Here is a 15,011-nt window from a genome sequence, read left to right as displayed (position 1 = left end):
GCAGGAAAGATGCTCATTACCAGAAAAATTATACAAAACATAAAATCTGCTATATATATATAATCCAAAATAGTCAGTCAGAACAACGAACTACAAAAAGATGTGGAGGGAGAAATACCCTTTCTTCATCTTGTAATTCACTCCAATTTCTTTTCTCCAGAAGCACAAGTCTTGTGGTCTTACCATCTTACATTGCAGAATGCATTATGTGACTGGGACTTTACGTGTTTAGATTGTATACCAACAAAAATGCAGAGAACCAACTGCCCCTTCCGTCTTCAGTGACCTTTTGTCCTTTAATGGTGCTTTATGTGTCTTCTGTCATATGATCTGTACGTTTTGTCGTGAGTCTTTGGAAGGCGTGGCAGATCAGAGAGGGGGAATGTTATCCACTGAGCGAAGTAGTGGAGTGGTTGCCATTTTATGATTGTACCTTGTCCTCACGAGCACCGGAAACAGAAAGCGGTAGTCGAGGTCATATTGTTTGCTCACATTCCTTCCATACCTGGTTAGTGTTTAAACTGATTCCTGTACAGAGGTTATTGACTTTGTGTTGGTATTTGGTAGCGTCCTCAGGCATTTCCCATGTAGCGTCCCTCACTGTGTGCGAGTGTGTGTGTTGGTGTGTGGTAGGGAGGCTACTCAATCTGCACTAGAAGACGCCTCACTCGTGTTGTCCACCTTGACTTTGAGGTGCAGGGTAGCTGCTTAGTCATATTGTACCTCCATTGTACAGCAACTGTACAGAAGATGACGGTGTGATGTTAGACAGGAGGATGCAACAGAATTCATGCATGTAAAACAAACTATACACTGTATCTCATCTTCAAATAGGTTAAGATTGTTCGGATATGTATGTATGTATGTAAATATGATGGGAACCCTCCCTCCTCCCTACCTTTTTTTTCAGAATTATGTAACTTAAAATGACAATATTCAGGTTGCTCTATGGTATGTATCAATAAATGTTTTGCACCCTGAAAAATCTAAAAAAGAGAAAAACAAACACACGCGCCGTCTCTGCACTCCTGGATCCGGCTCTCCTGCCTGGACTTTATCGGACACTCCTTCATCTGGACAGAGAGCCGATGAATGCAGCACTCTGTGTGCGGGCCCACACAGTCTGTCCTGAGAGCCACTGCTGTGTGTGTGTGTGTGTGTGTGTGTGTGTGTGTGTACGGGTGCGGGTGGCCTGGCGGGGAGCTTTGCCGGCCCCTGTGATGTTGGGGCCCCCCCATGTACAGGTCTGAACTATGAGCACAAAGGTGGATTTTGGGACAAGAGACACTGCTGACGTGCCCCTTTTCTGTGGTTGCTCCTGTACATTCCTTTCTTCTGAATGTGTAAACCTGTACATGTGGTGTGAAAATTCCTCTATTAATGTGTATTAAGAGAATGGAACAAAGACAAAAAATGTTACTTTTTAAATTATTATCATTATTATTATTATTATTACTACTCTTATTATTGTCTAGCTTTGTAAAACTGCTGATCCATCTGGCATACCTCAGCAGGCCTTTCCCCATCTTTGAAAAAGGACAAATGAGAGACGGGGAAATTAGGTTTTGGATAAACTATTTTTAACTGTGGTTGAAGCAATAGACTTTTTGAACTTTGAATTGTGCATGGCTGTGTCTTGAGTGTAAAAAACTAAATATTGCAGTTTGGGAACTGGACTGAAATAAAAAGAGGAAGAAAAACAGAGTTGTGTCAATGTTTTATTTAAATTCTTCATGCCATTTAGTGTTTTTTTTAAATGTATTTTTTATCATGAGAATAAAACGTGATGATATAAACTGATGGAAGAAAGGAGCAGAAGGTGCATTAAAGAAATAGATGATACATTAGTATGTCTGGTCCACATTTTTCTGCATAAAGGTGAACATAGAGGACAAAACAATAACTAAAGAATGTTACGACTTAAATAACAAATTACTGCCATATCACTCACAGTATCAATCGTGTAAAATAAAAAAGGAATGATATCTTTACACGCAACTTACAAAACTTCAATATAAAAATACTGTATAAGTTACACAATGATATGAAAAGTAAACAAATGTAAAAGATTAAACCTTTGGATAAAAATGACAGGAATGGACATCCCAAACTGCCCTGCTCACCTCTCAACTTTGTAAACAATTTACAAACATGCATATTATAGTGTACAATCAGGCACAAGCATGGACATCAAGCGGAAGAAAGCTGGTTTAACCACAACAGCTTTCTTCCGTTTTCGGTGTGTCGATGATGGCACATGCCAAGTAAGTTTCACAAGATGGTCACCACATAGTTCAGAGAGAAGGTGATTAAGGCCTCGCTCCGGTCAGTGATGACATCACATAGCGGTCAGCTGAGTAGAAGTGGTAATCCTCAAACTGATGTTGCCGGGCATCTCGTCAGCCATCTGCCGCCCTCGCTTCCTCAGCTGGAGCCTCTGAGGCTCGTGGGTGTCCTTCACCGACCCGGATAACACCACTTGACCCATGAACTTGTCCTTCACACCGTTGCTGTTCCACACCTGATGAAGACCAGCCACATATTAAATGTACGGTTTACCGTCACATATCACACAATGACAAGAGATCCTCTGCAGGGCTTTGAAGGAGTGGTTGGTGACTTTGATTTGATTATGTTGAGCGATAACATCATCAGGCAAAGCTGATGTCCTGTGCTTTCAATTACTGCTAATTATAAGCTGCCATTATATGTCAGTTGACCACTGTCAGCTTTTCTTGTTCTACGACTCAGTCTGTTTATTTTCTCTCTATTATTGTGAACACCGAATAGAAATTTGAAAATAAAATAAATGAGGAAAAATGCATTAAAAATGTAACAAAAAATAACTGTGAAAAAGTGTGGTTTTCTTATTAGTCTAGATTCAATTTTGAAAGAATTGCCACACCATTGAAACTAATACTGTTCAGCTAATAATATCCAAGCACTAGTTTCTTTAAAAGAGGGGTTTGTTTGCTTTGCAGTGCAAAAATGAACTAACAAGACCTGCCAAAGCTGCATGCATCTTATTTTTCCAATATGAAAACACCCAAATCTGATTTTAACAAGTACATTACGGGCAGATTAACAAGTTAATTGATGGTAACATATCGCAAACTTGTATGATTTTTAATTTCCTATACATATTTAAGGATCATGTTTATCAATAGGCTGCAAAACATTCTCCAACTCTCTGCTCCCAAAATCATTTAAAAACATATTACATCATTGAATAATGCCTGGTCTTTGAAAACAAAGGTGCTTTTCTGAGTCTGAAAGTTGACATTTTCGAGATAGATGGTTTCCACAGGACCGTGACCTACAATGCCTTTCCACCGCCAGTCACTGAGATTAATTACAGGCATCAGGATGAAAGGGATGCCATCTTACCTCCACAGTTATGGGCTTTCTGGGCTTCTTTCTATAGAAAATGGCGCTGGTTTTAAACTCCGGTTGCAGGGTGTCCTTCTTGATGGTGGATCGTACTGATCGCCCCTCACAGGATATAATGACATAGGGGTCTGCACCTGCATGAAAAAATGGAAAGATCTTTTTCAGCAAACCATATTGGCGGGCTACAGGCTGATCACACTGACTGGATTTGGGTAAAGTCCCCTAACCTCCTGCACTGTCCTGGTTTTGCAGCTCCTCAGCTCCGTGGACATAGACGTGAGTCACAGCTTGTGGGTATCCGACAAATGAACTCCAGCATTTTATTTTGGGCTTGTCCTCCATCAGCTCCCTGCAAGAGTAGGGGCGAACTTAGATTAGTAGTGTTGAGGTGAGGGCCGATATCTTGGTACTCTCAAATCATCATCAATGATGATTTGAGAGTACCAAGATTGGACACTTTTTTCAGTTTTCAATAGCGATACCTGGGTTTTATGCATGAGCCGATACCAAGTACCATTCAGATACCAGTGTTCACGTTGTAGAAGTAACTGGTATTCTTTTATGTGGAAGGAAACATCAGACTTGACTTAAACACTGCCATCCTATCTTTGTAAAACAAAATGAATTGTTCTTCAAAATTAACAGAAATTCCAAATCAAATGTAAACGTTTTTAATGCAGCAACAAAATAGTCAAAACTAAAATGGGAATTAAAATTCCAGGACCTTATGCATATAATATAACTGAATTGAACATAGCCTTTGATACCGATAACGAATCCAGCTGTTTGAGTCGGTATCGGCCAAATATTGCCGCGCATCCCTCTAGAGTTAATATGATTTGGTGTTAAAGTCTGCCAACAAGAACATCAGCAACAAAATCTGACAAAACAAAAGGCCAAGAAAAGCAGAGGGATAGGAATGTTACTTGTTAAGTGATTGAATGTGAACATAATTGTATATTCTCCAAAAGAGTCACTTTGAGTGCTTTCCTTGGATAAAATCCATCCATTAGTCTCTGAATTGAACAGCCCTGTTCAAGCTCAGTGTCTCTAAAGACCCGATCATTGTAATTGAATGTTCTCTGTCCGACAGCATAAAACACACCCACAACACACTAGTTCGACATCATATCTCCACCACAGTCCTACCTGCAGCCAGAGTCCACATCGGTGAAAATCCGGATCATGTAGTCCCCCAGCGTGTAAGGCTTGAAGGTGGTGGGGATGATGCAGTAACGGCCCTGCTGGAGCGTGCATCTCATGAACACGGCCCGAGCGTTTATGTAGGTGGACGTCTCCACACACGGCTGGGTCAGGATGTCGTGCATCCGATATTTCCTGTTCAGTTCCACCTGGAAAAGGTAAACCGATTAAAATCACTGAACAGATCGCTTCCTTTACTCATGAGATATAAAGTCTGGCACGTGATTTTAACAAGGAGTATTTCATGCATTGCATTTACATGCACACTCAAGTATCCTGGTTATGATTGTGTTTTTGCAGGAAATGTGTTTGCACATGTAAATATCTTATCCTGGTTTTAAGATGTTGAGAAATCAAAACACAACTGATGATCGGAAACTTTGATTTGTTTGAACAATGTAAAAATGGATATTATAAACTGTTCCATGAAAACATTATATACCAAATCTAAACACTGAAATGTACAGTGTAATGTGTGCATTATATACAATATATTTACGATGCATATAATACAGAGTAAAAGTCTTTTTGCCTGTATCAGAGAACACTAACACTTAAACAGGGGCTGTCTGGTGGTGTAGTGGCTAAAGCACTGTCACCAGCGACCCTAAATAGGATAACCGGTTTGGATGAATCTGAAGGAGTGATAATAAAATGCTTGCTGCCTACACATATTATTCTGCCTCCTGGTGGTATAAAAAATATATACTTGAATTTAACTTGAATTTAACAAAAGTGTGTATTCTATGGAGAGAGTAACACAATTATTTCACTGGCAAGATAAATGGTGTGCCAATTAGCAGCTTATTCTGCATATTCACTTTTTTTTTTTAGTAAACACTAAAAGCTATCCATAGTTTAACATAATAGTCAGAGTCCTCCTCCACACTTTCACTGAGTTGCCCTCAGATGTCGACTAATACTTTGTTTATGTGTATTGGTTCATAACTGTCAATCTGATCAAAAACACCAGACTGAAAGCTATTCTTCAGCCACGGACTTTCTTCTCAAACAGGAAAAGACAAAGTGTTGTGGGTGACAACATAAAAAGCAAAGAATGTGGAAACAGTGTCTGGACTCCGTCAGATGAAGGAGGAGGTGGAGGAGGACACATCACTGGTATGATGACCATAGATGTTTAGGGTCAGATGCAGGTTCAGGCTCACATCAGTGCAACAGGCCATATGCACACAGCTTGCTTTCTTTGTGACATTTGTCACTGCAGTCCAGAACTGCCCCTGTGGCAGCACTTCAGTCAGAGTGATAAGATTGTGTAGTGTATATGTGTGTGTGTGTGTGTGTGTGTGTGTGTGTGTGTGTGTGTGTCTGTGTTTGAATTTAGCCAGATCTCTCACAAGTATTATGGGAAATGTGATGTCAGTTTTGCTGCATACGGTTACATTACCTCATTTGAATGTGACAATCTTATCCCAGTAGGTTAGGATACAATCTTGGCAAGTTTTACATTTGCATGAGAGGGCAGCATCAACTTTGCAGTTTAACACTCTACTGAAACACATTACTGAGTTTTATTTGTCTCTATAAAAGTTAATGACATAATTATCTCTAGAATTCTGCATATAAAGTAAACGTGTTGGTTTCACTTATGTAATGTATATTGTAATGCACCAACCACCAAATATGCCCAGAATGCATGAGACTTCTAAAATGGCAGCTGTTCAGGCGACTGAACTCTTTGTACCTTACAGAAGAAACTGTTACTAACTGTGTTTGGTTACACTCTGTTTTTCAGATTGAAACAATCAACTAAAATATGTGCATTTGTTGTGTTTAATCATGTGTGATTTAGGATCTTGTTGAAATGGTGTGTTTTGGTTCTGATAAACCTATCAAGTCATGTCTGCCTGCCATTAAAATCCCAGAACAACTGTTCACTGTTTGCTCAACAAATGAGTAGAAAAGTAAAATGATGCCAAATTCTTTGACCAAAACAAAAGCCAAACTCTTACCCTGTTTTCCCCTTAAATAAACTGACCTTTGACTAGCGTCTGCACAAACACCATTACCTCCGTAATGAACTCATCACTGGTCACAACTCTTGTTATTCACCCCTGATTTACAATGAAACAAGCAGTTATAGATCAGTTATCAACCATTCATGAATAGATTAACAAAGTATGATGGAAGTATTACCTTGAAGACACCAAAGCCGATGCTTATATTTTCTCCCTGACCAAATTTTCTGTGGCTCCTTATGTCTTTCTGTTGCAAAGCAATTAGAACCTCATCGGACTCCTTTGTAACATCAAACAAGAACTGCAAGAAGAGGTTGAAAATCAGTGAACATAAATGTGCACGAACACAAGTGATGTGAAGAATCCCTTCGGAGGCTGCAATACCTGTGGGTTCTGCAGGAACGTTGACTTGTGGTTAGCACAGCCACCGCAGCGATTTAAAAGTGGCTCTGCGTTTTTGGTCCAGCTCCCAAAGTGCACAACCTCGTTCCATGTCTTATGGAGACTGATCACAGAGGTATTGATGAGACGGCAAACGTCTGTATCTGAAAATAACTTGCACCAGTCTGTGAAGTCCATCCTGTCAAAGTGAACAGAAAATGTATTATTTCACTCTGAAAGAGGGGATAAACTCATCGACCGGTGTGATTAAAGGAACTTAATCGCTCACCAGAACTCCCCATCGTCCTCCACTGTGATGCCAAGATTGGCTCTCTCCATATCACCAACCTTTGACCATTCTTCAGAGCTGGGAAACAGTAAGCAAAGCAAATGAAGATAATTATGAATTACTACTAGATATATGCTTTAGATCCACCTTTTGAGAAATACAATATGGCTTTTTCACAAAGAATTGGTCCTCCAGTCAGGTTGCAAAGGTTACATCAGATTTCAAATATGACAACATCTCACGACAGAAGAGAAGATTGACCACATTTCCATCTCAATCATTCTACATGACCCTTGTGAGCTCGTGAGCAGGAGTGATTGGTTTGCACAGCTCTCGCTTCCTGCTCTTCCTCTGGTTAGAACTCCAACAGTGGAGAAGAAATGGACTCAAAGCACTTCTCACCTGTCACTCCAGGCTCCTTTCCACTCTGTCTTGCCCCAGGGGTTCCTCATGCGGATCAGAGGAACGGTTTCGTTCTTGAAGTAGGCCAGCAGTCCGTGACCCACGCGCACTTTCTTCACTGCAGTTACAGAGTATGCGTGGCCCTTCACCAGCCCATTTGCCATCTCGGCTTCCATCTCATTAGGCCGTGCCTGATGAAATTATAAAGACAACTAGTCAGTTTCTCTGAAGCATAGAGACAAAGAAGCACACATACAGGAAGAGCACAGACCTTAATTGAGCAGCTTATGATTCCATCACGGTCGTAGACCTTTAGCAGATCCTCGAACAGCTGGTCTTGTTTTTTCTGGTCCTTGTAGTAAGCGCCTGTCTCCAGGTTGATGGCTTCAGCCACAGCACCACTGAAATCCACCACAGCGTCTCCGGTGTTTCCCCCATCCAAAGACTCATAGCAGCCAGAGAGCCTGAACGTGAAAGGGAACCCGAAGTTTAGTATGAAGTTTGACGTGTTCCAGAAATATGAAAATATATGCAGTTTAACACAATATATATAAATCAGGGCCAGTTGCATAAAAGACTCATTTTGGACTTAGACTGGTCTTAGAAAAGTCTAATTGATTAAACCTGACCTTTCTGTTGCATAAATATTAAGACCGACTTAATTTGAGGAAGAACAGCAAGCCACCTCTCCCCCTGGCTAAGACTGAAGTGATTTGTGTAGGCCAGTTGGTGTTAGTTAACTATTTGTGGCAGCTGTGGATCCATGGGTAACGTTAGAGCGGCTCGTCCTTTAACAAAAAGGTTGGCGGTTCAGTATTTACAGTTATCGACCCCGGTTGGCTCGTACTGTCCGTGTTTCAAAGTGACCTTGAACCCTAAGTTGTTCCCCGGGAGTGTTACAGCAGCCAACTGCTCCTAAAATGATGAGGAAGGGTTAAATTCAAATTTCGTTAGCTTATGTACCTGTATGTAACGTTATATGGGAAAAGTTTCTTTCTAGTGTTTAACGTTAGCCTTTACTTTTAGCTAACTCATTTAAAGTTAACTGTTTAACAAGTACTTTTCACTTATTATTAGCTCACCTTAAGTCAATAGCTAGATTACTTTGAACACATTTTTTGCAAACAATTTAAATAATGTATCCATTACTTTTAGCTAATTTGAGCTAACTATTTTATTTAAAACTGTTAGCTAACATTAACGTTACTTTTAGCAAACTTTTCGCTGACTATTTCTATGCCTGTCCAACTTTTTGGGATTCTTGTAACCTATTCTTGAATTGTTTATGAATATCTTTAACAGTTCTAACAACATTCATTTATGCGGTTTACGTTTTCTTTCTTTCTGTGCTTTGTGTGGTGGCGCTGTTGCATCTGTTATTTGTTCTCTTTGGTGAAGTCTAATTTGACCCACAATGCACAGCGGTTTGACTTTCATCCTTGGACAGTCTTGGATGTCATCCATCCAGACTGTCATCCCTTCTAGACAGTCACTCATAGGGAAGTTTATGCTCCAGGTCGATGAGTTTATGCAACATATACATTGAAATGTGTATACTAGGTCTAACTAAAAGTTATATTTAAAACAAAGACTAGGTCTATTGTTATGCAACTGGCCCCTGTGGGTTTAAGTTTACTGACTTGGCGTAGGCCTTCTCCAGCAGAGCACTCCAGAATTCGTTGTTGTCTTTTGAGTGACAGTAGATGAGTTCACCGTTGATTGTCGGCAGTCGGTCGTCCACCACCACATCCACCCACTCTCCAAACACCCAGAACTGGAAGTGGAAGATTCCAGCATATTTCTCCAGGTGTTTGTGATCCCACTCCTGCGTTGTGTGGTCCGGAATGACCTGGAAACAAACACAATGCAACAAATACCAAGGTGACTAATGAGTCATTTCTGATGATTCTTGCAGCTCAGTTAAGTGCCACATGGTCCCTAATGTAATGTCATTAACATAATAAAATACATAAAAGCAAAACTATTTGATTATATCTTTGCACATTAAATACTACAAAGTGTTGAGTGTATACTAAAGCATTTAGAGCAAAGCAGAAAAACTCTGGAGTAATATCAGAACCTTTACATGAAATGCTTCTGATGTTAATTTAACAGAAAATGTAATATTACACACAAGGGAAGCAATATACTTTCATTATGCGATACAATTTCATAAACTCCGTGTTGCAGTTCAGATATCTAAATATTGTAAATAATGTTAATCCAATCACCAGCTGAATGAAGTGATGGCTTTAAAAGCTTTGGATCGACGACTTCCTTGCTTAAAGCTCATAATATTGTAAACAAGTTTGAGTAATAAATTGAGTCGCTCCACCTTTCCTCCTGTTCAATTGTTCTCACTTCCATAATCAATCATTATTTTCTAGCCTAGTTCACCTTTTCACATATCAAGTGTACCAGCCCTTTGTCCTCGTTCTCCCTGTTCTTGGTGTTCCAGATAATTAGTTCCCGTTCTCTGCCTGCTTTCTAATTCATTTGGACTTTTGAAGTTGATTTAATCATTAAATAATTGCACTCTTCCTGTTGCCTTTTCCTGCTCATCTGTTGATCTGCTTTAGGGTCCAACAATGCATCTCCTGAGACTTAAGAGTAAAAGTATTACGGTTATGTTAAATATACAGATATGGTGGGCCTGTTATATTCTAATTTAGATGATACAATCAACCTGCAAAGACAAATGTGTCATATAGGTCGTTTTGGTTTTACTGACATCATGCAGGTGAATTAATGACCTGATTTGACCAAAGCTGTGAGCTGGTTACATGATTTTACCCGAACAATTTGACTTCTTGCTGCTGTACCTGCAGTTTGCTTATCGGAGCTACTGTCTATAAGTCTTATTAAAATGTGTTTACCAACATTGAATTCGCCAGCCCCTTGGTTCACATATTCTCTACCAAATTAACTCACCTTCTTCCAGAGGTTTGGCTTCAAAGCCAGGCAGGAGCAGGCTGCAACAAACCAACAGTTTCCCACAACTCCCTGGTTGAGGTCATGGGAGCTGATGCCCTTCACAAACAGATAGGGCTCATTGCCTATTTCCTACAACAGAAAAGTGAACGTGATGGATGGACACTTTCAGTATTCTGCGCGACACCCAGTGATTTAAAAATAATTACTTGTACATTCCACCTGGTACAGTAAAATATGACTATATTCATTTGTAGCAATAATCTCATTGCATGATGTACCACTATCACAAGTGCCACTCACCCCTGGTCGTTTCCATGTCACAATACCAGGAGGGGGTTTCCTAAAGTACAGCGATGTATTGGTGGCTGGGAACTCTGGATCCTCAAATAGCTTCTTGTCATTGATACAGTTGGTCTTCAGTTCAGAGTAGTGCTGGTTTTTGAACGGGACAGCAGAGGAGAACATGGTCCAGATGCTGAAGCTTCACAACTGCAGAATGATGACAGACAGCAGCCGTTGTCAGACTTTACATGGAGTTTAGCTGTAAACTTTGACTAAGTTAGAGCAAGCTTAAGTGCAGCCAATACAAATCTCTACTACTTCATTATTCTCAGATCAACAGCAGGCTGCTGTGCGACCCAGAGTCACTCCAGAGAGACTAGATGTGCAAACAATGCTTGTCGGTTAAAATATAACATGTTATATAAGCATATTAGAAACAATAAAATGAAATGTCTATCTTCAATAAAAAGGGAAATCAATAGCCCACAGATGGAAAGCGACATTTTAAACAGGCATCTCACTGAAGATTAAAAAATTGTAAACGTATTGTAATAGCTTGGTGTACTGCAATTGTCTGATGGACAAAAGGAATTCACAAATATCTTTTTAAATTGTACTTTCTTTTGTCCATCAAGACTGACAGGAAAGTAAAAATGAGTTCACGTCCTTCACACTTCAAAAACAGGCAACAAAGACTGCCACAGTAGGTGTGATTGGCAGTTTGTTTTTACCTAAACTGTGCTGTATTGCAAAGAATAACAAGGAGTGTGTTTAAGGCTGGATTTTGCCTAAAAAAAATATCTGAAGGCTATTTATGATACACAACACATATGTGTTCTCTGGAGGGTTACAATATGTTAATTTGTGATCTTTTTGTATCGTCACACTGACCCCTCAGGGCTGCATTTGGACAATATAATCATTTTAGCCTATAATCAATATAATAATTTTAGCCTATATAATGTAAGTTACTGAAAGCAGCAAGGAAATGAGGTATGTTCTTCACACAAATACCCAAAACAGCATATATATATATATATATATATATATATATATATATATATATATATATATATATATATATATTTATATATATATATATATATATATATATATATATATATATATATATATATATATATAGTCAATCCATTTGAAAATTAACCAGATCTGACGGCAGAGAGAAATGAAATATCTGGAACTGAAACAGCACAACATCTAGGTGATAATGCCTTGAATGTAAATATGAAAAGAAAAAAATGAAGAAACAACAAATAACCACTGTCCGTCTTGCTCCTTCCTGCTCCACAATAAAGAAGTTTTCAGTGGCTTTACCTGCCTGTATCTCCCTCCCACGCACAAGCTGCTTGTGCATGACATGCACATTGTTAGAGCCACACCCAGACTGTTTGTTCAATTCATTATTGGGTTTCATTACCTGCCGGTGTTATTGTTTAACGTGACATTTGGAAGAAGGAGTGAGATACTTTCAAGACATCAAAGCTACCATATATTTTAACTGAGAAAATAGGATAGGAAAATAGGACCCAGTGACTCTGGGTGTTGGGGTGGATGAGGTTGTGAGTCTGTGTTATCTGTTTGAGAGTTCCTGGTTGATGTGGTCAGGCAGGTTATTTTTGGTTGGTTATTTGCTCTTCTTTAATGGATTGTGTAACAAAGGTCTATAAAACGCTTCCTTTATTACATCGACAGCATTCGTTGACAGTATTTGGTCTTATATTCTATGTTTGATCATAGTCAGGTGTGGAAAGGTGACAGCAGGTCACATTCCATTCGGTGCCACTCCGTGGTGATATTTGGACATTGTTTATAGTCTTTTAGTCTTTTTCAGTGCTGTCACAGCAAGAAAATGAACACATCAGATGAGATCAGACAACAGATATGATCTGGCTGCAGCCACATTTAAATATTTCACATTTTAAAGAGGAGTTTGTGCTGACTTGTACCTGAGAAAAATCATTCGCACATATCAGCACAACATAAAGGCAACACTCACCTGTGGCGATCTGTCTTTTCCTTGCAGTGATGAGCTCAAACACATTCAACGTGGTCTTGTCCTGTTAGATGTGTTCAGATCAATCCAGCATTTCTGTTACATGAACCAACCGCCTTTTCTTCGAACCAATCCAGTTTTTATAATTTCACCTTCTGGCTGTGAGGACTTCCCCAAACACGTTCAGCCGCACACAAACACAGCCGGAAAACTGGTCTGACAAGCACCTCTCTGCAGCAGGAGGTGTTATGCTGATTGCAAGGAGGGAGGGAAGGAAGGAGAGACTGAAACTGAACACCTTCACTCCCACCACTCAACAACTCATAGGTGAAACAAGCTAAAACGTGTCCATTTCAGCGTTTGTTCTTCCAATAGCAGATGAAAACTCACATTAAATGACTCACTGATTGTTTTTGTCTTATCTGTCTTTGTGAAATAATGTGTTGCTTTGATTTGCCTCACCCATACAAAGAAATCTTGCTCTTGGCTGGTGGAGGTCAAACTGAGCAAACACAACTAATAAGCCATAAGCTTTGAGTGAACTGTGGTAATAAGATAAACTGGCAGGCTCTCTGCGGTTTGGACTTAAAGAGCTGTATTTCACATTCTGAACATTATTATAGCAGCAAACAACTATTTACAGGTAATGAATGTAAGCCCTCAGCTCTTTCACCGTTATTTGCACAGTTAGCGCTGTTAGCTTGCAATCTGGTATCTTGCACCTTTAATGAGCACAAGAGGCACTTTGACTCCTTCAGACAGACAAATCTCGTCCGGATAATTCCAGCTTTGAAACACAGATCTGAAGAAGAATGTTAGTGCGGAGCCAACAGTAATAAGGTCGATCCATGCAAGACCTAAGTCGACAGGAAGAAGAAGAAACCGAAGAAAATCATGAGATTAAAGTTAATCATTGGGATTTATTGTGATGTGAGAGCGGACCACTGGGAAGTTTCAGATATGATCACAACTTCATGAGAAAAGGCGTGTGAGAGAGGAAAAGGAAAATAGATAGTCACGCAGTTTATGAACCTATATTTAAAAAGAAGATGATCAGTAGGGCCTTTTAAAGTGCATATCACTGGGTAAATGACTGGAGTTATAGAAGTGTGGTCTGATAGGGGCACAAGGTCAAGGGTCAAAAGATCTCTTCCTTGTGGCACTGTATACATATACTGAAAATGTCATGCCAATTGCATAAAAAATAGCTAAACCCCTACTCATTATGTACATTATTGTCATTATTTTAAAACGTCTTTTAATATTTGAATGGTCAATTCAATATATTGTACGTTAATTACATCCCTCAAGTCAAGTCATTTTTATTTATACAGCACAATATCACAAACCACAAAACTGCCTTGAGGCACTTCCATCATATTAATGGAGCACCAAAGATTGTATTTCATAATACCATTATTCCCAGTGACAATTGTATTCTGTCATTTTTGATTCCTTAGTATTTTTTTACCCTTACATTTGTGGCTGATGTTGAGCTTCTTTAAGACAGGCAGAGAGCCTGTGATTGACTGAAAGTTAAGTCTGTGCTACCTGGTAACAACAATACTCTTACAATGACAAACTGAGATTATGAAATAGAAAATGGCATCATGAAAACTGAAATAATGGCATTATTCAATAAAAACACTAATACTGGTCAAATTAAATGTTTAGATATAGTTTCACACAATCGATTTATGTGGTTAATAATTTCATAATGGTGTATTAATTTATTTGACACTGTACTAGACTTCTTGTCCCACTCAACGGGGTCTGAGGATGATGATGTCGGTCACTTGTTCTGTTCTGCCAAACGATTTGTTTCAGAGAAAAATCTATTTGCCAAATGTTTATGAAATAAATCAAAATGCAATGTACTGAGTATGTTTATGCTTCCTTAAGGAATTGATTCTTGGACACTCCATGAGATTTATTTCAAGACAAAAGTATACTTAAAATATGTCATAAACTGATAAGAACACTGAAATATAACTTTAACCTCATGTCCTGTCCTCTAGCGCCACCCCGAGGACAAACTGTACACTTAAACCCCACCGCTACGGCTCTGCAAATTGCACAATTATTGCATCATTATGTCGTACACTCTGTCCAATGCTTGATTACTGTGGGATGTAAGAAC

The 15,011-nt window shown here is 39.3% G+C and overlaps 1 protein-coding gene across 1 annotated transcript; it reads right to left on the bottom strand.

The window, feature by feature from the left end:
* Window positions 1-1,711: 1,711 nt before the first annotated feature.
* Window positions 1,712-13,015, bottom strand: LOC306733018 (calpain-5-like). Its single transcript, XM_079214203.1, has 13 exons — window positions 12,875-13,015; window positions 10,876-11,064; window positions 10,573-10,704; window positions 9,282-9,490; window positions 7,913-8,105; window positions 7,642-7,832; window positions 7,240-7,317; window positions 6,954-7,149; window positions 6,748-6,870; window positions 4,540-4,742; window positions 3,618-3,739; window positions 3,388-3,524; window positions 1,712-2,521 (listed from the first exon to the last, which is right to left on the bottom strand). Exons 2-13 carry the CDS (start codon window positions 11,038-11,040, stop codon window positions 2,339-2,341), a joined length of 1,932 nt encoding a protein of 643 aa, XP_079070329.1. The 5' UTR covers window positions 11,041-11,064; window positions 12,875-13,015; the 3' UTR covers window positions 1,712-2,338.
* Between the last annotated feature and the right edge of the window lie 1,996 nt (window positions 13,016-15,011).

The sequence above is a fragment of the Taurulus bubalis genome, assembly GCF_910589615.1.
Source record: "Taurulus bubalis genome assembly, chromosome: 2".
In the NCBI taxonomy this organism is placed as follows: Eukaryota; Metazoa; Chordata; class Actinopteri; order Perciformes; family Cottidae; genus Taurulus; species Taurulus bubalis.
The sequence above is the reverse complement of the archived record's forward strand: the minus strand, read 5'-3'. Positions and strand labels throughout refer to the sequence as shown.